General features: G+C 52.8%; 1 protein-coding gene across 2 annotated transcripts; it reads right to left on the bottom strand.

Moving 5' to 3' along the window:
• Positions 1-4915: 4915 nt before the first annotated feature.
• On the bottom strand, positions 4916-22202 carry LOC103303844 (zinc finger protein 264-like). Of its 2 annotated transcripts, XM_028138045.2 has the most exons (4): positions 21842-22202; positions 19510-19636; positions 12081-12182; positions 4916-7958 (listed from the first exon to the last, which is right to left on the bottom strand). In XM_028138045.2, the coding sequence occupies exons 1-4, from the start codon at positions 21866-21868 to the stop codon at positions 6319-6321; spliced, it is 1896 nt and encodes a 631-aa protein (XP_027993846.2). In that variant the 5' UTR covers positions 21869-22202; the 3' UTR covers positions 4916-6318. The 2 variants fall into 2 exon arrangements, with proteins under 2 accessions (XP_027993846.2, XP_027993847.2); XM_028138046.2 differs by lacking the exon at positions 12081-12182.
• Between the last annotated feature and the right edge of the window lie 1077 nt (positions 22203-23279).

Raw genomic sequence — 23279 nt, 5'->3', positions numbered from 1 at the left:
GCCCCATTGGCTGAGCGGGGAGTCCCTGGTCTATTCCCATTGGTGGACATTTCTGAGGCGCAGGCAGCGTGCCCAATAGAAGGGACAGAGATGGGAGCTTCCGCCCGGTACCGAGGACGCCGGGCCAATGAGATGGCAGCGCGCCAACCGGAAGAGGCGGGACCTTGGGTGGGGAGGTGGTACGTGCCGAAAGCTGAAGACGCGGGAGCTGAGGGAGCGCGAGGAAGTGTCAGGAAGCAGCCAGTGGGTGAGCGCGGACATGAGGGCGTGGAGGCTGCGGGAGCCAGGCACCCGGACGCGCGCGAGGGGATGGAAAGCGACCCCGGAAGCTGCTGGGGCACCTTGTGCGGTTGGAAAACTCCGGAACCACGTGTGCGCCCAAACGGCCCGTTGGAAGGTCGTGTCCAGTTCGGGCCACTCCCAGGACCCTCGTCGATCACGCACGTACGTGAGGGCCCCCGCGTTGGTGCCTCTGCCTCCCACATCCCGCGCTCCCCCAGCCCACCCAGACACCTGTTCATTTGGGGGACGTATACAGAAGGGTCAACATTTGGTGACCTTGAAATCCTTTGGAGAGGCAACAGAATAAACTGTTGGGTAAATGTAATTTAAAAAGAAAGAAATCTCCCAACCGAGAACCTCTTCGCAAAAATAGCAGGGAAATAAAACTTATTTTAAAATTTTTATTGATTTAAGCGAGAAAGGGAGACATCGATGAGTGCATAAATGGAGCAAATGGATGTCTCTCTCTTTTCCTCTAAAAACAATGTCATAAAAAAAAAAAAAAAAATCTCCCGGCTGGTGTGGCTCAACATATGAGCATCGACCGGGGAACCGGGAGGTCTTCGGTTCGATTCCCAGTGGGGGCCGTTGACTTTCTCATTGATGTTTCTCCCTCTCCCCCTTTCCCTTCTTCTCTAAAAATCAAAAAAATATTTTAAAAAAAACCAAATCCTGACTAGTTTGGGAGAGTTCTGTGACTAGGTGATCTGTTTGGTTGTAACGGTGATGCACATATGGAAGCCTTCACCCCGAAGTTGTGACCCTTACGGGGTGGCTCATGTGCCCGGGTGTTGTGTCCACAGTGGTCTGTGCTCCACACCTGCTCTCCCCTGGGAGCTGGAATGTGTGCGAGCCGGTAGGAGTGCCGCTAAGCCCCTGGGCCCCGTCTCTAGTGAGCTTCCCGAGCAGACATTTCCGCCTGGTGTCGTCGTCCCTTGAGGGAGCCTCAGTTAGCACGTCCCGTGTGACATCCCCGACCGAGGCCGGACTATTGAACGGTCCCGGTTTCTCCTCTGGACTCGAGTCCTCGTGCCTTGTCCCTGGGCTGCTTGCTCCGATTCCTTCTGCTGTAATAAGTCATAGCATTCTATGGGGGGAAAGGAGACGTATGGAATACCTTCAACAATAAAGAATGTAAATTAAGCCCTAGCTGGTGTGGCTCAGTGGATAGAGCATGGGCCACCGGACTGAAGGGTCCCAGGTTCGGTACAGGTCAAGGGCACATGCCCGGGTTTGGGGCTCGTTTCCCAGTAGGGGGAGTGCAGGAGGCAGCCAATCGATGATTTTCTCTCATCATTGATGTTTCTTTTTCTTTTTGAATAACTTTTTTATTATTGTCTAAAGTTTTACATGTCTCTTTCCCCAATCGACCGCCCCCCTCATCATTGATGTTTCTCTCTCTCCCCTCTCCCTTCCTCTCTGAAATCAATGAAAAATATTTTTAAAATTGTATCTGAAAAAACAAACACTGCTGTGTGTGGCCATTCACTCGCATGTATATTGTCTACTAAGGAAAATAAAAAGGTAACGAACAAAGCGAGACAGTGGCTGGGTGGAGGGTGATGAAAGAAAAACGGCTGCAAGTTATTTGGCGTGAACACGGCAGAAGACATTGGGATTAAATGAGATGGTTTTCAGGCACCTCAAACACAATGTCCAAGACCAAAGGCCTGACTGAGCCCTTCCCTCCCCTACCCCACCTCAAACCCAGATGTCGCCTGTATTTTCTGCACACTTTATGCAACCATTGAAAAGAGTGACTTTATCTCACTCAACCTAAAGGGATGGACAAGAGGTATTGTGAAATGAGAAAAGAAAATGAATTGTGAGTTTTGTAAAAAGCATTTGACAGTTGAGGCAAGACTCTAACAATATCCAATCTGGCGATCAGTGTATGAAGAGGAAATACTTAGAACAATTATGTTAAGAATGGGGAGCGTTAAAAAAAGAGAGAATGGAATGATGGAATGTTAAGGAACTGAATGGAATTAAGATTTCTACACATGAAAGTGCTACGTTGATGATAAAGCTAGACCGTAATAAGTTACGTTATACAATATAATTTCCAAAGTAACCAACTAAAATTAAGACACCAATTTAAAAAAATTACAGACATGCCAAAAGGAATTCTGAAATAAGATGAAGCCCCCCACAGGAAGGCAAAAGGAAAAAAGAAAAACTGCCCAGCTGGCGTGGCTCAGTGGTTGAGTGTCGACCTATGAATCAGGAAGTCACAGTTGAGTTCCCGGGTAGGGCATATGCCCCGGTTGCAGGCTTGATCCCTGGTGTGGGGTGTGCAGGAGGCAACCGATCAATGATTCTCTCTCATCACTGATGTTTCTATCTCTCGCTCCCTTTCCCTTCCTCCCTGAAATATATATTAAAACAAACAAACAAAACAAATCCATTCAAGCAAAAAATAACCAGGAAACAACAGAGAAACAATACCCAAGGAACACAAAGTCAAATTATAAAATGGTACACTTAAGCCCTAATGTGTCAATAATTACTTTAAATTTACATGATCTACATCTACACTAATTAAAACACAAAGTGGCAGGATGGATAAAAAAGCAGGCCCCAGCCCTGGCCAGTGGTTGTAGCATCGGCCCAAGCACCAAAGGGCTGCAGGTTCCATCCTCAGCGCCCTGACTGGGGACCGCATGCAGGAGGCAACCAGCTGATGTGCATCGATATTTCTGTCTCTCTCACCATCCCTCCCTCCCTCCCTTCCACTCGCTGAAAAACCAATGAAAAAAATATCCTTGAGTGAGGATTAACAGCAACAAAAAGCATGCCCTGCCCAGCTGATGTGGTTCAGTGGTAGAGTGTCAACCTATGAACCAGGTCAGGGTTTGATTCCCGGTCAAAGCACATGCCCAGGTTGTGGCTTGATCCCCAGTGTGGGGCATGCAGGAAGCAGCCGATCAATGACTTCCTCTCATCATTGATGTTTCTCTCTCTCTCCATCTCCCTTCCTCTTTGAAATCAACAAAAATATATTAAAAAAACAACAACACAGAACTGCCTATATTAATACTAGATACAGCATGCTTCAAAGGTAAGGAAATGAACAGAAAGAAAATGAGATACTAATGATAAAAGGGTCATTACACAACATAGCTTGGAAATACCTGAAGTTAAAACTGATAAAACTTAAAGGAGGAACAGACAATTCTACAATTATACTATCGGAGTTCAATACCCCTCTTTCATCTACTGATAGAAATACTAGACAAAAAAATTCAGCAATGATATACAAAATCTGAATACCTCCAACAGAATTGGACAGACATACATAGAAACACCACCCAATGACAGCAGGACATACATTCTTTTCAAGCAGCCAAACTGAATATTCAAGAAGATAAACCATATCCTGGGTCATAAAACAGACTTTCACAAATTTAAACAGTAAGGCCAAATGGGAAAACTAGAAATCAGAAACAAAAACATAGCATGAAATACTCCCAACATTAGGAAATAAAACATTATACTTCTAAACAATCCACGATCACAGAGGAAGTCTCTAAAGGAATCAGAAAATATTTAGAACTGAACAATTAAAACTTGTTCCGTTCTAAATATTTCCTGATTCCTTTGGAGGAGGAATATATTAAATATTCCATAAGGTTTAATATAAAACATATTATATAAGGTTTAAAACATATTAAACCTTATGGAATGAAGCTAGAACAGTGCCACAAAGGAAGTTTATGGAACAGTTGACTCTTAAATAATGCAGGTTTAATAAAGTCCATAGGTCCTCTCATATGTAGAAATCCGGCTTAAGGGCCAACTGTACTTTTAAAAAATATATATTTTATTGATTTTTTACAGAGAGGAAGAGAGAGGAGAGAGAGTTAGAAACATCGATGAGAGAGAAACATCGATCAGCCGCAACCAAGGTACATGCCCTTGACCGGAATTGAACCTGTGACCCTTGAGTCCACAGGCAGACGCTCTATCCACTGAGCCAAACCGGTTTCGGCCCAACTGTATTTTTGATCTGCGTATATAGACAGCTGACTAGTTATACCCCGTTTTTCAACTGTACTTAATGTTTACATTAGGAAAGAAAAAAAAAGTTTAAAACAATAATTTCAAAACCTACATCAAAAAATACAAATAGCAAAATTTAACCAAAACAAATGGAATAAAGGATATAATAAAGACCAGAAATTAGAACAGAAGAATAATAATGTGGGGAAATCGATGGTATAAAGTACAGATTCTTCAAAATGGTCAATGAAATTGATAAATGTCTAAGAAGATTGATACATTTCCAAAATCAGGAATAAAATGTGATATAAGTATAGATCCTGCTGCCATTAAAAAAATAAGAGATTGGGGGGGGGGTTGCAATGGTAAGATATGTACACACATAATACCTTAATAAAAAAATGGGGGGAAAAAAGAGATTGCTTCAATCAGGACTACAAACAAAATAGAAAATTTAGATGAAATGCAACAATTCCTTGCGAGGACAAACTATCCAATTTATCCAATATGAAATATATATTCTCAATTGTTCCATACTTACCAAAACCAGATAATGAGTTTAAAAAAAAAGAGAGAACTACCCATCATTAGCACTCAAGAAATTAGAAGAAAACTTCCTCAACAAGATATATTCAAATGGAATGCTTTAATATGGTATATAAAAAGGATTATACTCCATAACCAAGTGGGTTTATTGCAAGAATGCAAGGCTGGTTCAATATTCAATACTCAGTGCAATACCATAGAATCAACAAACTATCGAGGGGAAAAATCAGATGATCATATCAATTGATGCAGACTAAGCACTTGACAAAATCCAATACCTATTCATAACAACAAAAATCTCAGCAAATTAAGAATAGAGGGAAACTTGAACAAATTTGATGAGAAAACTATGAAAACAACTTAGTTAATATGGTACTTAATGACAAAAAACTGAATGTTCCCTCTACTAGGTATCAGGAACCAGTCAAGGACGTCCTTCCTTACTATACTATTCCTATTCAACATCATACTGAAGTCCTAGCCAGTGCAATAAGAAAAGGAAATAACAGAATAACAGGCATACAAATTGGGAAGGAAGGAATAAAACTAGATGCAGTTGACATTTCTAGATAGAGAACCCCAAGGATTCTATTTAAAGAAATCGCTAATAAGTGAGTTTAGCAAGGTTGCAGGCTACCAAAACAACCCCCCAAAAACAATTACATTATTGTATACTACCTAAGATCGTGTGGAAAATTTAAATTTAAAAATCAATGCCACTATCACTGTAAAACCTAGATAAAATGCTAATGAAATACTAGTAAATCAAGAGTTACTAATTAAATGTAGTCATATCATATAGTTGTTCATAATGCTGATTCTCAAACCAACCTACATTGTAAATCAACTTCTATCAAAATGAGAGTAAGATTTTTTTTTATAAGAATAGACAAACATACCTTAAGATTTATATGAAAAGTTAAAGAAACTAGGAAAGCTAAGTCAATTTCAAATAATATTTAGAGAGGGATCACTTCACTGAACTTTAAGATTTACAGTCTAATACAGAAATAAAATAAATAGGAATTTAAAAAAATGTTTTATGTTTTAAAACCACATAAAGAATGGTGGGTTTTTTTGTAAAATCTAAGCCTTTAACAGTCTTAACTGGTATGCCCATTCATATGTGTATCCTTTTCTGAAATACTTGCCCTCGACTGTCTAACTCTCCTGACAGTAGACAACAATGAATATACACAAAACACATCAAGGATCAAGGCCTTTCCCCCGAAACCACATTCCCCTTGCCCCAAGTAAACTAGGTAATCCACGACAAAGTGCTGTAGGCTTAACAGAGAAGTCTCATTGCATTTTCTCTTCTAAAAAAGAAATTCCTGAGATACACTGCAATGTAAACTAAGTCAAAGACAGAGGTGAAGGTTTCCTTGGTGCATGCCCTCGTAGAGAAACCCTCAGGTGAGGATAAGGCTCTAGGCTGCGTCAGTTTCTAAAATGTGTCTTCACGTGACAAGTGATGCTCTGCAACCATTATCTTCCCTCACACGAAGATCCCTGTGGGGTCTCTCTTTGGTAGGTGCAATCCGATGCTGTGGTGGATGTTTTCTCGGGCACAAGACTGCCCTCGGTGTTTCCACTCAGAAAGTCTTTCCCCAACAGGAGCTCTCGGAGAGTGAGCGCAGTCTGACCACTTGGGAAGGGCCTTCCTACTTCTGTTACACTGACAGCGTTTCTCCCAGAATGCATCCTCTGATGCTGAGTGAGGGATGAGCTACGACTGAAGGCCTTCCCACACTCACTGCACTTATAGGGCTTCTCCCCGGTGTGGATGATGGCGTGTCGGATGAGGTTAGTGCTCCAGCAGAAGGATTTGCCGCACTCCATGCACTCATAGGGCTTCTCTCCGCTGTGAATCCGCTGGTGCCTCGTGAGGCCTGACCTGCGGTTGAAGGCCTTCCCACACTCACCGCACTCATAGGGCTTCTCTCCGGTGTGGATGCTGAAGTGCCGAATGAGGTCTTTCCTAGTGCTGAAGGCTTTGCCACATTCCTTGCACTCAAACGGTTTTTCTCCAGTGTGGGCCCTCTTATGCAAGATGAAAGTGGAGCAGTGGGTGAAGGCCCTATCACACTCCGTACACACAAAAGGCTTCTCCCCGGTGTGGATCCGCTGGTGCCTCTTGAGGTAGGACCTGTGGTTGAAGGCCTTCCCACACTCGAGGCACTCAAAGGGCTTTTCCCCCGTGTGGATGACGTAGTGGTGAATGAGGGCTGCGCTCTCACAAAAGGCTTTCCCACACTCACTGCACTCGTACGGCTTCTCCCCAGTGTGAGTCTGCTGGTGCCACATGAGGTATGACTTGTGTTTGAAGACCTTTCCGCACTCGAAGCACTCGTAGGGGTTCTCGCCGCTGTGGACGATGTGATGTCGAAGAAAGCCTGGCCTGTGTCGAAAAACTTGCCCACATTCTTTGCAGACAAAGGATTTTTCTCCAGTGTGTCTCCTCTTGTGCAGGACAAAATTGGAGCGGTGGGTGAAGGCCTTTCCACATTCGTTGCATTTGTAGGGCTTCTCTCCACTGTGAATCCGCTGGTGCTGTGTAAGGTATGACTTGCGGTTGAAGGCCTTCCCACACTCCATGCACTCATAGGGCCTCTCCCCTGTGTGGATCATGTGGTGCTGGAGGAGGTGCGTGCTCTTAATAAATGTTTTCCCACACTCTGTGCACTCATAGGGCTTCACTCCAGAGTGAATCTTTTCATGTCCCGCAAGAAGGTGCTTCTTGTTAAACGCTTTCCCACATTCACTGCATTTAAAGGGATTTTCCTCTTCCTGAGTCACGGGACCTTTACGGAATTCACGTGAGCCGTGGTCCAGGACAGCACCTCCTGGAGGGACTGGCTCCTGCACAGTCCTCACACACGCACCCTCGGGTGCCCCTGAGCCGCCACGTTCAGGGCTCCCAGGGAGCTTCTTCCGTGGAGGGTCTATTCCTGGCCTCCAGTGTCCTTCCTGCAGGGACACTCCTGATGGGCCACGCTGGTCCCGGGTTTGGTCTCCTCGGGAGTCCCCTGGAACTTTCTGTGTCAGCTGTTCCTGGGCTGAGAACCTCTCACACAGGGATGGCTCACAAGTGGTAGTTTCTGTGGTCTTGAATTTTTCTGTGTCACCTGAAGAAATCCAATACACAAAAAGGCCAGTTAGTAATGTCAACCCAGAAGAAACACAATCAGCAGTTCAGTGAAAATTATGAAAATGAAAACAGTGCCTCCTTGTCTGCTGTGCTTTGCTACCTCCGACTCCCAGGCCTGTAATCTCTTTCTCTCCTGGTCCCTGGACTGCTGACACCACGCGCCTGCCTGGAGGGGACAGAATGTCTGGAGTGGAGACACAGCCACAGTCACAGACGGGACGTGGCTGTACAGAATAGCGATGCTGTGTTCTGAGTTTCCTCTGAGCAAGGACGGCCCACGTTGTTAGTTGAACACTTGGAAGGGAGAGCTCATGCGACCCTGATGGAAGACAGGAAGTGCATAGTGCAAGATCCACTCCCCCCAGAGAGAAGTGTGATCTTTGTCCCAACTCCAAGGATGTAACCTCTAAATTCTGGGCATATCCAGAGTGACAGGAGTGTCGTGGTTATTCCTGGAGGGCTCCGGAAACACACCATCGTTTATGACAAGCACATCAAATTCCTGGCCAGCAGGCCCCATGCCTCCTTCATTTAAACGAGTTTGACATGCTTGGTTTATAACAACAGATGATGCATTATGGGCCTCTAATAGAAGGAGATGACTCAGGGTAAGGTCTGGCCACCTCAGAAAGACCAACCTTGTGATTAGAAAGTTGGGGCTTTGAGCCACAAGGTCTCATCAACTGGACCTTTGGAAAGGAAAGGAGGGCTGGGATTGAGTCCCACCAGCAAAGACTCAGTGACGTGTCTATGAGACTCTGGATACCGAGGTTTGGAGAGTCCCGGCCACGTGGGCCACACCCTGTGCTCATGCTGCCACACAGATGCTGGCGAGGAGTTGCCACGGACACAGAATCTTCGTGTTTGGAACACTTTCAGCCCCACATCCCTCACCTCTTCTGATCTGTGTGCTTTTAGATATGACAGTGAGTATGGTGGGTTTCAGGGAGTTTTCTGAGTCGTTCTAGCAAATCCCTGAACTTGACCCTGGTGTCAGAAGACCTGGGCAGACATGGCTGTCTTGAGTTCTGTGTCCTTCACCCTCGGTTTGGCTAATACTGTGAAGGGAAAGCCAGAGCTTCCCAATGGAGGTGCCCCGAGGTGAGTGCCACTGGCACCGTAATAAGCTGCGACAAAAGAAAGGGGAGGGGCACTGCGAGTGTGAGTGGATGGTGCTGAGGAGCCAGGGACGGCCCGGTGGGGACACTCGGGGACAGTGAGCACTCTGCACAGGCCGAACACATGAAGCCTGGTCTGCCTGAGGAACAGTTAGGTGAAGAATGGCAAAATACACATGATCTATGCGGAGAAAATGACAGTATTAAAGCCAAGGTCTATTAGTGAAGGATTTGCTAATATAGCCCTAACCGGTTTGGCTCAGTGGATTTGCTAATATAAATAAAACCAACCATGTACCCAGGTAAATATGTAAATTCAATATAATCCCAACACCACAGAACCCAAAGATCTGATTGTAGATTTGCATGCAAGACCAGAGGTGAGAATAAAGAGTACAGGAGAAGAACCCGACCCGACCAGGTAACACTGTCCGAGGACTGCAGGCTTTAGACCTGGTTGTACAGGCACAGAGAAAAGACAAGCAGGTGCTGGAAAGAGAACAGAGCGCTCAGGAATTCAGTTGGTGGTTAGTGTCATCCCCATCAGCCACATGCTCTCCAGTCAGGGCACATACAAGAATCAACTAATGAATGTATAAGTGGAACAACAGATCGATAGGTCTCCATCTCTCCCTCTCCCTCTAAAATAATAGCAATAAAAATAAAAAAAAAGTAAAAAAGTGGCCCTGGCCAGTTTGGCTCAGTGGATAGAACGTTGGCCTGCGGACTGAAGGGTCCTGGGTTCGATTCCGGTCAAGGGCACATGCCTGGGTTGTGGGCTTGATCCCCAGTAGGGGGTGTGCAGGAGGCAGCTGATCAATGATTCTCATCATTGATGTTTCTATCTCTCTCTCCTTCTCCCTTCCTCTCTGAAATCAATAAAAAACATATTTAAAGTGCCCCAGAGAGTAGATGAATATGAGACAAGAGCATTTTAAAATTTATGTTCTGTAAGGACCTTGAGCATATATTTTTTAAAATATGTCTTTATTGATCTTAGAGAGAGACGAAGGGAGAGGGAGAGAAACATGGATCAGTTGCCTCCTGTACGCAATCCAACTGGGGATCAAACCATCTACCTTTCGGTGCATGGGATGACACAATTCAATAAGCCACACCGGTGAGGGCACCCTGAACATGCTTTTATTTTGAGTAGAAAAAGGATGAAGTTACCCAAAGGGGAAAAGAAGCATGTAAGTGAAAATGTAAGCAAAGGAAGCATTTCCCAGAACAGGTGTGATCTAGACTCTGGTTCAGGAATTGGCTGTGGCTGGGGCAAGACCTCCCCTGCCAGGTGAAAGGGGAAGCTGCAGACAGGACAGTCCACGGGAGTGCGGAAGGCTGAGGAGCAAGCACTGGCAGGAGGCCCACTGGACTTCCAACCGGAAACCGGACACAGTGGTGGCCACAGGCTGAGACCTCTGGGGCTGGGGAAGGGTCACTGCCTGGAACCAAGCCTGGCCCCTGAGCAGCTCATGCAGGACACACAGCTGAGCTGAGGCGCCAGCAAGTGGAGACCAGTTAGGAGACGCTGAGCACCCCCAGGGCAGAGGATGAGCTGAAACTGAGGGTGGGTCGGGTCTGAAGGAGGGGCTGCAGTGATGAGAAATGAGCAGACCCGGGACGGCTGGGGGTAGGAATGATGGTGCTGGAGGGGAGTCATTAGTGATGGATTCGGGAGATGAGTCCATGGGAATGACCAGGACTGGGAATGGCTGGGGGGTGGGTAGGAGTGATGGCGCTGGAGGGGTGAGTCGTCTGGAGGCCACACCTACTTTCTAACCTGTGTCAATGGCAGCACCACTCGCTGAAATGGGGAGGTGACAGGAGTGGGCAACGTCGTGGGTTCCTGCCAGGCACATCGACGCTGGTGCCTCTGGACTTGCAAGTGGCGATGTGGGACTGAGGAGGGGCTGCCGACGAGCTGCAGAGACTCACAGGCTGGCTGAGCAGCCCACGGGACCAACAGAAATGAAGGCAGTGGCACCCAGCTCACACGTGACGCCCCAGTGCCCTCCACAGCGCACGTGCGGGGCAGAGAAGGCCAATGTCATCTTGAGGTTTCACCGAACAGGAGGGCAGGAACGGGAGTGCCTGTGCTCCTGACTGACCAGAGGGTGGGGGGATGAAGAGGTGGGGCGGGGCAGACGGGGTACAGCTGGAGAGGGACTGGAGAGGGAGCTCAGCGGGAAACGTGACACGTCACTCATGGTAACAGGACACTGCCAACAGCTTGCCTCTCATGAGCCACTTGCTGTGGCTCAGACACTGTGCTCTGCAGTTTCACGCATTAATGCGTTCTGTGATCACACCCCAAACAACCCGACAACAAAAACACAACCTGACAACAGACACCATCATTACCAGCGTCTCCATGGAGAGCCCGACTGTCGCAGGCTACACTCAGCAAAGCCGCTGCTCCTCACCGACACGCAGTCCCACCCCCAGGTCCCACACGCCCAGTTCTCGTCGGTGGCATGTGAGGGGAACTGGTGTGTGCGGGAGGGGGTGCCATCCCCCCTCCTCTCTCCCTTCTCTGCCAGCTGGAGGACGTCAGCACAACCTGACAGCGGCACACTGACGACAGGACCGACACGGCTCCCTCAGTAACGGCGCGGTCAGCTCCCTGCTGACCCCATGGGCCCGGCCGAGTGAGAAGAAGAGCTGCCGTATGCGGAGCCGAGATTCTGGAGTCTGTCTGGTCCGGAAGCTGGGCTTCACTTACACAAAGATATGAGATCGTGCCACTTCGCTCCAGCGCAGAGATGGTGCCTGGCAAGCCAGGCTCTGAGCCCCAGACAGGCCTTAGGCCGTACACCTCTGTCCTCCATGAGGTCAGAGGGCCCACAGGTCAAAGGGCCCCATGGCTTCCAAGCCACCAGACAGGCCACAACACGAAGCTCCCCCAGGGAGCCACGGCCAGTGGTCTGGTCTCCTGGTCTCCCGGCGCAGGGTCTGCCATTTGCCAGGGCGGCTCCTACCTGGCCAGGGGCCTCGGGAGAGATCCGTCTTCACCATCCACAGCTCCTGCTCCGGCTCCGGCTCCGGCTGGCAGATCAGCTCAGGTCTGGGAACGGGGCACCCTGTTCAGGGAGAGGGAAAGAGGACGTGAGGATAATTGGAGAGGAAATAAAGCCTCTCCATCGAGCCCGGGACTGCAGGATGGGGACAACCTCAGCAGGAGGCTGTTCCCATCCACACAAAAATGCCGTGAGACCTGGAAACCCAGGACACAACGCCATCCCTGAGCCCCGAAGACGAGGCAGAAATGGGCTGTGCAGACAGCACCGCTCCCCTTGACCCCGTCGCCTGGATCCCAAGTCTGTTCGTGCTGCCCTGACCCGAGGAAACCACCCTTCCTCCCGGGTGTTTTCTCGTTAATCACAGCGAGGGGGTCTGACCCACCTGTGCACCAGTGCCCCTAGGACAGTGATGGTGAACCTATGACACTAGCCATTTCTGATGACACGCGGCCGCTGAGCGGCCGCATGCCGAGGATGAAACATTTGCTGCTCCTGAGGATGAAACATTTACGAAATAATGTTTTTTCCTCAAAGTGACATACTACCCGAGTTATGCTCAGTTTTTGGCGAAGTTTGACACACCAAGCTCAAAAGGGTGCCCATCACTGCCCTAGGATGTCAGTTCTCAGGCAACGAGACCAAGTCCCTGCAGGTGAGGCCTGCATCTCAGGAGATTACTCCCCCCCCCCCCCCCCAGACGATTCTGGTGTTGACAGAGGGTTGAGAAGTCCTGGTCTCCACCAACTTGCAAGTGGCTAATAGTCTGAGGTAGCAGGTGACCTACACCGGCCACTCCGGGGAGTTTTATTGCCAGATGGCTGAACGAGGGCTGCCGCTCTGCTTGTCCGGCAGCATCCTGGGACTGTGTGAGGTGACCTGGGACTGTGTGAGGTGACCCAGGAGGAAGCAAAGACACTGACAGGGGGTCGGCACCCACCGAGACCGGAGCCAGCCCCACGGCTGAGCTTCGTTAGTGTGGCAGCAACTACTTGGAGGGTGAAGGCCGAGCGGGTCTGTCACTGGCAGCCAAGCTCAGATGCAGGGAACAGACACAGGATGTCTACAGAGAAGTCGGAGAGAGGCACAACCTACAGAAGGCTCCCCTGGCAGATCCTGTCCACAGCCCAGGACCCAGCCGCTGTCACAGAGCACATGTTCCCTAGAGTCTACTGTCAGGTCAGAGCAGGGCTCGGGGGAGGGGCAGAGGAAAGATGGAGAGGAGACCTGGCAGGAGTTTTTCTCCCTGTGACCTCAGGGCCTTTGCACGTGTCAGCTCTTCTACAGGAAAGCCGTTCTCGCCACACCTTGCTCCTCCTTGCTGTAACTCTTTGGGTCTCAGCTCAAGCGTCCCTTCCTCCTGATGCCGAGGCACAAAAGAGGCTTAAACTGCTCCACAGGCAAGGCCCGTCCCTGCCGCGTGTCTCCCTGCTGTTGCCGTTGGCTCCTGACCCAGCAAGCTGTAAGGGCCCATCCACGGAGACTGGTGTCAGTGTACAATCCAACATCAAACACCGAGAGCAAGAAACACCTCGTCTTACTCCCCCTGAACCTGAGAGGTTTCTCAGTTCACCTGAGATTGTCTACCCCGGCAGCCGCCGTCCGCATCGTCCCAGTCTCCTCCCTAAGGCCCGCAGTCACACACGGGCGGCCGGAATGCCACCACACTGCCCAGATGCAAGCCCAGCCGCCCTGAGGGGCTGGGGCCACCTAGAAACCGGGCCGCCACTCCCAGCAGAGGCCACGGGGACTGCCAGGAGCCTGTCGGGCAAACATTCAAATCAAAGAAAGAAAAATGGTCAGGGACAGAGAGGCAGCCCCTCCACCCCCACCCAACCCCCAAAAGATTCTGTTTAAAGGAAAGGGGAAAAAGAGGAGAGGAGAAAGCAGGAAGAGGGATGAAGGGACTGCGTGACGCTCAGGCTAGGGTCATCTCAGAGGAGGCTGCTGCCTGGGGGCCCCAGGCCCTTCCCCATCCGCCCTTTAAAAAAAACCAGGACACACTAAAAACCAAGCACAGCCCTGCCAGTGGGGCTCAGTGGTTGACCACTGATCTATGAACCAGGAAGTCATGGTTGGATTCCTGATCAGAGCACATGCCCAGATGGCAGGCTCGATCCCCAGTGGGGGGCATGCAGGAGGCGGCCCATCAATGATTCTCTTTCATCATTGATGTTTCTATCTCTTTCTCCCTCTCCCTTCCTCCTGAAATTAATAAAAAACAATCAAACCAGTAATAAAAAACTAGAGACACAAGGGGAAAGAAAGCAAAGATAAATAAAACACAATACAGCATGGCCGGTCGGTGTGGCTCCGTGGCTGAGCCTGGACCCATGAACCGAGTCGCCAGTTGGATTCTGGGCTCGATCCCCATAGGGGGTGTGCAGGAGGCAGCCCGCTCTATCCCTCTCCCTCCCTCTCTCCGAAATCCGTAAAAACAAACAAAAAACCCCACTAAGTTAACACCATCTACAACTTCACCCAATTGGAAACCCAAAATTTACGTATTAACATGCATATAACTTATATAAGAAATTACATACAATAATTACGTATAGCATAGGCTTAAAAAACGTACACGCTAAAAAATTTAACATTACAAAACACAAGGCACGGATTGGCTGTTGTGCCTCTACAACACAGGCTCCAAATTAACTTTAGAATTTGCTAAAATGCATCAATATACAAACTTCATGAACTTAATACTGGGCTCAAGTCAGTTATAGCTTGTGGAGGGGGGGGTGTCCCACTAAATATAATCACCATACTCCCCAATCTTAAAAAGTAATGAAACAGGAAAACACGGTATGCCTCACTGTAACTGTAGCTTTGCCTAAATTTCCCGAAGTACCCATCATCAGGAAATATCCCGTATTGGGCACAGATGCTCCGACACAATACAGCATTAAAATAAAGTGTTGGCGCTTATACACTAGCTGGAAAAATGAGACCCCAGACCCGACTGTAGTTAAACAGCCCTGGCCAGTAGCGCAGTGGTTAGAGCACCAGCCAGCACACCAAAGGGTCTCGGGCTCAATTCCCGGTCAAGGGCATGTACCTGGGTTGCAGGTTTGACCCGTTATGGTCGGGGTGCATCCGGGAGGCAGCCGGTTGATGTTTCTGTTTCTCTCCCCCCTCACTCCCACTCCCTAAAAAGCAATGGACAATACCCTTGGGTGAGGATTAAGTGGTGAAACAGCCCTCTGGGGTGTCCCACCTGCAGGGAGGGTGGCCTCTCTGCTCAGGCCCCTCCAGGTGTCCGGTGCTGAGGGTCACCTCCCCCCCAGAATCCCTGGGGCTTAGTGAACAGTCACCCGAGTTCATGGACTACGAGACACTGCCCGCCACCACAGGGAGTCAGGAGTGTGGTCCTGCTGTCCACCCCTAGCCAGAACGCCCAGATGAAAATGAAAGGAGCATCTTAGTTGTGTATCTCTTAAATGTACTTTTATTGATTGCAGAGAGGAAGGGAGAAAGAGAAACATCAATGATGAGAGAGAATCATGGATTGGCTGCCTCCTGCACACCCCCTTCTGAGATCGAGCCCGCAACCCAGGCATGTGCTTTTGACTGGAATCGAACCCGGGACCCTTCAGTCCACAGGCTGGCGCTCTATCCGCTGAGCCAAACTGGCCAGGGTGATCTTTTGTTACTTATAATAAGCCCTTTCTACCGCCCTGTTAACGAGGTGATTTTTGGAATCAACCACGGGATTAGAGGATTAGATGGGCAGCCCACCCGACCTCGGTGGCGGGAGGAGCCTGAGGTGTGTTTAATCCCCAGTGGCCAGTGATTTCACAGTTAGAGGAGGCTTCCAGGCCGGTTGGCGCTGCCCCATCCTACAAGCCTGGCCTGTGCTCCCATGTGCCATTCCGGTTGCAGCCTTTATCATAAGCAGGTGACAGTGAGTGAGGCGCTGTCCCGAGTCCTGAGAACTGTTCTGGGAAATTACCAAACTCAAGGAGAGGTTGTGGGAACCTCCAGTTTACAGCCAGACGTGCAGACGGGGGACAACCCGGGCTGTGCCCCATCTCAGGGGGGCGGTGGGAACTGGAAAGGCTGCCAACGAGGCTGAGAATCCCCGGGGTGCGAATCCCAGCTCGTCAATGCCGGCGCTGCTTGGTGGAAACCCCACGGGTGTGATGTCAGACGTGTTGAGAACAAGCGTTTTTTTTCCTTTTACACACAACCACCACACACACACACACACACACACACACACACACACACGTTCTGCTTTAGCACACGGCACAGCTTCCCGAAGGCGCTAGGCAACCCCCCAATTTCAGGTGGATTTTCCTGGCTGGAGTTATGCAAATGGGAACGGCTCCCGGCCTCTGCAGGTACTTCCTGGGTCACCTGTGTCCCCCTCTCAATGCTTTTCTCTGCTCTTCCCGGCAACTTACGCCAAGCTCTGTAAAACGCCACCATCCTCACCCCAAGCTTCCCTAACGTGAGGACCAATTAATCAGTCATTCTTTTCAAAAGCGTTACCGTTTCAGAGTTCTGACACCGCGGAGCCGACCCTCCCAGAGCCAGCCAACTCCTGGCTCAGCTCGCCAGGCGGCACAGTTCATGGGAACACCCAGAGCCACAGCCTCCCCCTTTAACTCCACCCGCCAGCCAGCCTTCCCGCCTTCGCCAACCCAGCCCCGGCTTCCACATCCAGGGCCAGCCGGAAGCGCTCCCGCTGGCCACCCGCGCGGTCCCCTGCCCACCCTCCGGGTCCCCTCCCTCGTTCCCGCTCCCCTCCCTCGCTCCCAGTCCCCTCCCTCGCTCCCGGTGCTCCGTGAAACGCCAGCAGGGCTCTGGGCCAGGCTTCCCCACAACCATGGTCTTCTGATTCCTCACACGGCTCCGGAGACGGGCAGGGTCCCCTTCCCTTGAGAGCCGTAATAATCCTTCCTTCAGGGCACTCGCTTCTCCACGTCCTGTCACTGAGTCACCCCCATTCACTGGAGCCCGGCAGGTACAGGTGAACGCAGTGGGGTGCTGTGAGTATTCAGTGAGTGGAGCATGAACAGTGCTCAGGGGACCTGCGTGTGACAGTTCCTTGCTTTTCCTAAAGGTGACCCACTTTTTAATTTCCTCAGATTTCTGCGGAAAGGGAGCCGTGGCCCTGGCCGGCACAGCTGTTGGCTGAGCATCGCCCTGTACACGGAGAGGCCGCAGGTTCCATTCCCAGTCAGGGCACCTACCAGGGTGTGGGTTTGATCCCTAGTTGACACACATACCTAAGGCAACTGAGCGATGTTTCTCTCCCTCTCTCTCTCTCTCTCTCTCTCTCTCTCTCTCTCTCTCTCTCTCTCTCTCAAATCAGTAAAAGCATGTCCTCAGTTGAGGATTTAAATTTTTTTTTTTTTAATTAAAGAAAGAAAGAAAAGAATCCTGCAGGGCTCTGGCCAACGGGAACCCCAGTCACTTCCCTGATGGCAGGTCAGTGACAGGTTATTAGTGCCGGTGAGCTCCCGCTGCCCCACCGGCTGCGAGCCTGAGGCCGCTGTGCCTGCTGGAAAGGACGAGCAGCACCGGTTTGGGGAGAAGGTGGATCAGCTTCAGCACGAACCTGACTCTGCAGCAGGAACAATCAGAGGAGGAGGGAGAAGAAACGCAGGCCCGGCGCCCAGGCCCTCGGCGTGCGGGGACCAGGTGCCTCTGTGCCTCTGGACAGGGAGGCATGCCCCGCGCCTCAGTGCGCTCTGGCCCCCGCTGCGTGTCTGTGGTATCGGCGCCCAGCCTCACCACCCGCCGTCTCCGGACATTGCTGAGTGTCTGGGAAAAGACCCGCCCGGGGCGAGAAGCACTGGCTTCGGTTATAAACGTAAAGACAGAGAGCGAATGCTGGGGGAACCCTGCCCGGCCTGGGTCAGGACACAGCACGGAGGCGGGGCCTGGCCAGAAGGGGCGGCTCTAGGAAAGGCTGGGTGCCCAACCCTCACGGAGACACAACAGCAAGCATGTCAGTGTGCCTGGGCCGAGCCGGGAGCCAGCCCGGTGGACAGGGTGAGCTCAGGGAAAGTGTGTGTGTGTGTGTGTGTGTGTGTGTGTGTGTGTGTGTGTGTGTGTGTATAAGCCTGCCAGGTGGACACGGTGAGCTCAGGGCACGTGTGTGTGTTTGTGTGTGTGTGTGTGTGAGCTAAGGGCACGTGTGTGCGTGTGTGTGTGCGTGTGTGTGTGGTGTGGCAGTTAGCAGGACCAGTCAAGGGACCCTTTATTTCAAAAGTTTTTCTTACAAGATATTTTATTACCAAACTTTCTAGTTCTGCGTTACTTCTCATTGGCACAAAACATAATCCCAGACCTGTACACACAGGCACGCCTTACCTGGGCCCTGGATGGCCAGCCCTCCTTCCCCTCAAGGCGAGGGGTCCCCAGAGATTATCTTCAAGCACAGGACCGCCCACGCTGGGGTTTCTCAACCCGGCATCTTGTATGTGCCGACCAGGGATCGAACCCGCCACCTTGGCGTATCGGGATGACGCTCTAACCAACTAAGAACAACTAAGGGCTGGCACTCTGGGCCGCATAATTCTTTGTTGAGGGCGAGGTCTTGCCCACGGCAGGATGTAACAGACTCTGCCCACTCGACGCCAGCACCACCCACACCCCGGCTGCGACCATCCCAGTGGCACAGACACTGCCCAGTGTCTCCCGGGGGACGAAACTGCCCTGGTGGGAAGCACCGGGACTCGGGAAGTGAGGCCTTCCTGACGCTACAAGAGGATAACGAGGCCGTAACCGAGACCTGGGTTTAGAGCAATACCTGGTGGACCCGAGGGCCGAGGCCTCCTGGGACCTGCCTGGTCCCCCTCTACTGGGAGAGCAGCCCCTCAACCCCGGCCCTGACCACTGGACAGGGGGGACGCGTGGGTCCACCAGGCTCCCTCAGTCGGCTGTGGAATGAGACCCTTAGACAGAGGCCAGTCTGTGCCGGGCAGAGGGGAGAGGTCCAGGAAGTATGGGCTCAGGTGGCCAGTGCTGCCTCCTGGACACCCCAGAAAGAAACAGAAACATAAACATGCAGAAAAGCAGACAAGGAGTCTGGGGACCACAGAGAGCAGGGACTGAGGGAGCCAGTCCTGTCGCAAACTCGCCGAGGACAGAGCCATTCTGAACATGACAGGAGCGGACCCAGAGCCAGGGCACAATCCCGGGGTCCCAGCTCCCGCATCAGTCCCTCAGGGCGCGATGGGACGCCCCGCCTCTGGTTCGGCACAGCACCCCCATTTCCTTCCACCGCGTTCTAGGAGCCAGAGGAGACCGTGGAGACCAGCAGAGGGGAGTCTAGAACATGACTGAGGCCGGGGAGGAGGAGCGAGGGCTCCTGAGGCCTTTGTGACCAGACGTGGAAACGGAAGTGGCAGGTCCCCCTCCGGGGGGGAGGACTCACCCAGAGACGCCAGGAGCCTGCAGGTCTCCAGCATCACCTCCTGGTACAGGGTCCTCTGGGCCACGTCCAGCTGCCCCCACTCCTCCTGGGAGAAGGTCACGGCCACGTCCTCGAAGGTCACAGACACCTGGAAAGTAAGACAGCGGTTGCAGCGATGGCCCTGGAGCTGCTGATGGGATCAGCGATTGTCTCTGCGTCGTGGTCAAGGGGCAGACGTCGAGGCCCAGAGCACCACGCGCCTGCTGGGGCCGAGCTCTGTGCTCGCTCCCGGGGACGGCAATGCCGTGGGTGCGACACAGTCGCATAGGAAAAGCCTCCCGGGCAGGAGCCGATGTAAACGGACACGAGACAATGGAACGTCCCGTAGGAGGTGAGGCGGACAGGAGGGCTCCAGGACGAGAGGGATGAGGAAGTCACAACATCCGTGACGGTGACCACAGGTGTCCTGGGCCTCCCCGAGCCGAAGGCTCCACTTCCTGGTCAAACGGACTAAAAGCCCCAGTTCCATCTCCTGTGCTTTGCTCCCAAACTCGTTTTGTAAAAAATTTTCAATATTTTTATTGACTTTTGTTTTTTTTTTTTTTAAGAGAAAGGAAGGGAGAGGGAGAGAGAAACAGCAAAGTGAGAGCGGACCTTTGCTGCCTCCTGCACACCCCGGCCAGGGATGGAGCCCACAACCCAGGAAGTGCCTGACGGGGATGGAACGGCACCTTCCCTGCACCGGACAAGCCCACCTGGGGCCAGGGCTGCGCCCACACTCCTGAAAGCCGATGCCTGCCAGCGTGTTACCTGGGGACATCACCTCACTTCTGAGCCGCGGTTCCGGGTCAGTAAGTGCTCACTCCCCATGACATCTGTGACGGAAGTGACGCTCGCTGTGCTCGGGGCTTTATTAACTCTCCCACAGCCCGAGGTAAACCCTCATCCTTCCGTGCCAGTCGGAGACCCGGCCTGAGGGAGTCCGCATTTCACCCGAGGGACTCACGTCTCACAAACCAGAGGCCAGACTTCATCACAGGTTCCTCCCACGGGGTCCAACAGAGTAACCTGACCCTCCTCCACTATCAAAGCGAAGCCTTGGCCGGGGTGGCTCAGTGGATAGAGCGTCCACCTGCGGACTGAAGGGTGCCGGGTTCGATTCCTGGTCAGGGCACAGGCCTGGGTTGCGGGCTCGATCCCCAGTGGGGGGCGTGCAGGAGGCAGCCGATCCATGATTCTCTCATCATGGATGTTTCTCTCTCTCTCCCTCTCCCTTCCTCTATGAAATCAATAATTTAAAAAAAAATTGTTTTTTAAAAAGTGGATACATGATAAAGAGACCGTGAAGCATTTACACCCATTTTTAAAAAATATATTTTTATTGATTTTGGAGAGGAAGGGAGGAGGAGACAGAAACATCAATGATGAGAGGGAAACCGGGTATGTGCCCTGACCAGGAATCGAACCCAGGACCCTTCAATCCGCAGGTGGACGCTCTATCCACTGAGCAACACCGGCCAGGGCTGTTTCTGTCGCCCCGAAAACCCCACCTGTGAGCAGGGACAGCGGAGCGGAGCCCCCCAGCGGACCTCGCTGGAGAAACACCTGTAAGAGCGGCCCCTGCCTGCTCATGTCCGGCCCTGGACCCGCTCCCACACCCCCTGAGCCCCCCGAGCGACTCCCGGGGAGATCCCACAGCAAAGCACCAGCCTCTCCTCCTTCCTGAACCCCCACAGCACTGACCCCCGAGGCCAGGAGATTCCAGGGGCGCAAACCGCGAAGGATACACCCGGGTGTGTGGCGGCTGCGGTGGGGGACCCCCGCGAACCATCACCCACTGTCACCCTCCCAGCCGCTCTCAGCAGCTGCGGGCAGCAAGACACCACCCACCCACCTCCCCTGGGTCGGGGCGCTTGTGCCTGGAAAGGTCACGTCACCTGTGGGAGGAGGGCAGGCAGGTGGGCCGGGCCGGATCCCCGCAGCACGCCGTGGGGCTGGGGTCTATGACGGCGTCGCCCCTTCTCCCGTCAGTGGACCCGCTCCCCACAACGCCCTGGGTCTCCCCCCGCCTCCCAGGAGACCCCACCACAAAGCACTCGCCCCGTTTCCTTCCCGAACCCCGACAGGACCGAGCGCCGAGGCCAGGCTGTCAGGAGCGCAAACCGCCAAGGACACAACCGGGGCTCCGCGACCCGCTGTCAGGAGGCCCCAGCCCGTCAGGGCCCGGGACGAGCCAAGTGGCGACCCGGGTCCCCCTGTCGGAATCCGGGGACACGCGACACCTGCCACGCACGTCAAAGCGCCGGGGGGTCCCGGCTCCCAGCCGTCGGTTCCGAAATCCCCGTCCACTCACCTGCGCGGGGCGGGTCGGCGCCGCCATCCTGCGAGCCTGCGCTTCGAGCGACGCGGGGACAGGCGAGCACCCGGCGACCTCGGCCGGCCGACCGTCGCGCTCCGAGCCGCGGTGTCCTCCGCGCACAGGGCGCCGCCCTCGGCGACCGCGGGAGTGAAGGGCGGGCGCACAGGCCCCCGGGAGGTCGGGCCTGCCGGGCAACAGGCCAAGCGCCCGCGGCGGGGAGCCACCGCGCGGACACCGGCGCCGAGGTGAGGCCTGTCCGCCGCCCCTGCCCTGGAAGGCCGCCGACGAAGAGCCTGACGGGAAGCGCTGACCCCGCGCTCGGCCAGTCAGGCCCCGCCGGGGCCCCACCGCTGAGGCAAATGGCGTCCGCGGAGAAAAACAAGGAAGTCCCGCCCACATACAGGAGCTTCCGGAAATGCCACCTTGTCCCGGGGCATCATTGGCCAGCGTCCGCGTCAGGCTCACGAAACACGGCCTTCTGGGTAACGTAGTCCCCCGCCTCCCTCTAGCCGACGACGCGAGGGACGCCGTAACCTGGACGTCTTTCTTCGAGGAAAAGGCGCGGGCTACCGAAGCTGAGGGGGAAATGGAGGCTCTGGCGGCAGGGAACTTCGCCCCAGTTCCGGACAAGTGTGAGGGCGCGGGGCTGGTCCCTGGGCTCACCTGGCGCCTTCCCAGACTCGCTCCTGGAGAGACAGCTAGTAAAACGTAAAACGGAACTGAAAAGCCTCCAGAGGGGGACGCCGGAAGTCCCGCCTCCATTCCTCGCGCACCTGGCGCACGTGGCGCGCCCACCTACCGCGCACGCCTGGGATTTGTTGGTACCAGAACTAACGAACCACGGCCTTCGGGTGACGCCCGAACTTTCGAACCGCGGCCTTCGGGTGACCCCCGAACTTCCGAACCGTGGCCTTCGGATGACGCCCGAACTTCCGAACCATGCCATTGGGCCCTCCGCCGGGGCGGGGAGGCCCGAGGGGAGGAGGCCTGGTGAACGCAGGCCTCCCGCCTCCAGTGCGGGCCATTCGAAGTCTCTGAGGCCACCACGTCTGTTGGGAGAGAGTTGGCGCCTGGATCTGTAACCTGGAGGGTCAGCTCACACGGTGGCTTCAAGGCATGGCACTCCGTGAGACCCAGGAGGAAAGGGCTGTAGACTGGAGAGGAGAACCGACAGAGCTTGAACCCCGGACCGACCTGGCTTCATTCAATGGCTGATGACAGGCAACGGACAACTCAACAAACTCGTGTTCGTCAGGGGTTCTGACGGCCACCTGGAGGCGTATTAAGCCATCTTAGAAGTCACCATTGGGGATGGTGGTTTTTGTTGTTGTTGTTGTTGTTGTTATTGTTAAATATATATTTTACTAGAGGCCCAGTGCACCAATTCGTGCACCAGGGGGGGTCCCTCAAGCTGGCCCGTAGGATCAGGCCA

Source organism: Eptesicus fuscus, chromosome 21 (assembly GCF_027574615.1).
Source record: "Eptesicus fuscus isolate TK198812 chromosome 21, DD_ASM_mEF_20220401, whole genome shotgun sequence".
NCBI classification, from domain to species: domain Eukaryota; kingdom Metazoa; phylum Chordata; class Mammalia; order Chiroptera; family Vespertilionidae; genus Eptesicus; species Eptesicus fuscus.
Note: the sequence above shows the minus strand (reverse complement) of the source record. Positions and strands in the feature narration are given on the sequence as shown.

What these genes read in the sequence shown, in the direction of transcription:
- LOC103303844 (XM_028138045.2), bottom strand. Translation starts at nt 21,868, where the DNA reads ATGGCGGCGCCGACCCGCCCCGCGCAG. An exon ending in CAGGCTCCTGGCGTCTCTGG is followed by an intron (nt 12,183 to 19,509) that starts GTGAGTCCTCCC and finishes CTCCCTGAACAG; the next exon opens with GGTGCCCCGTTCCCAGACCT. An exon ending in CTCCCGAGGCCCCTGGCCAG is followed by an intron (nt 7,959 to 12,080) that starts GTAGGAGCCGCC and finishes GGATTTCTTCAG; the next exon opens with GTGACACAGAAAAATTCAAG.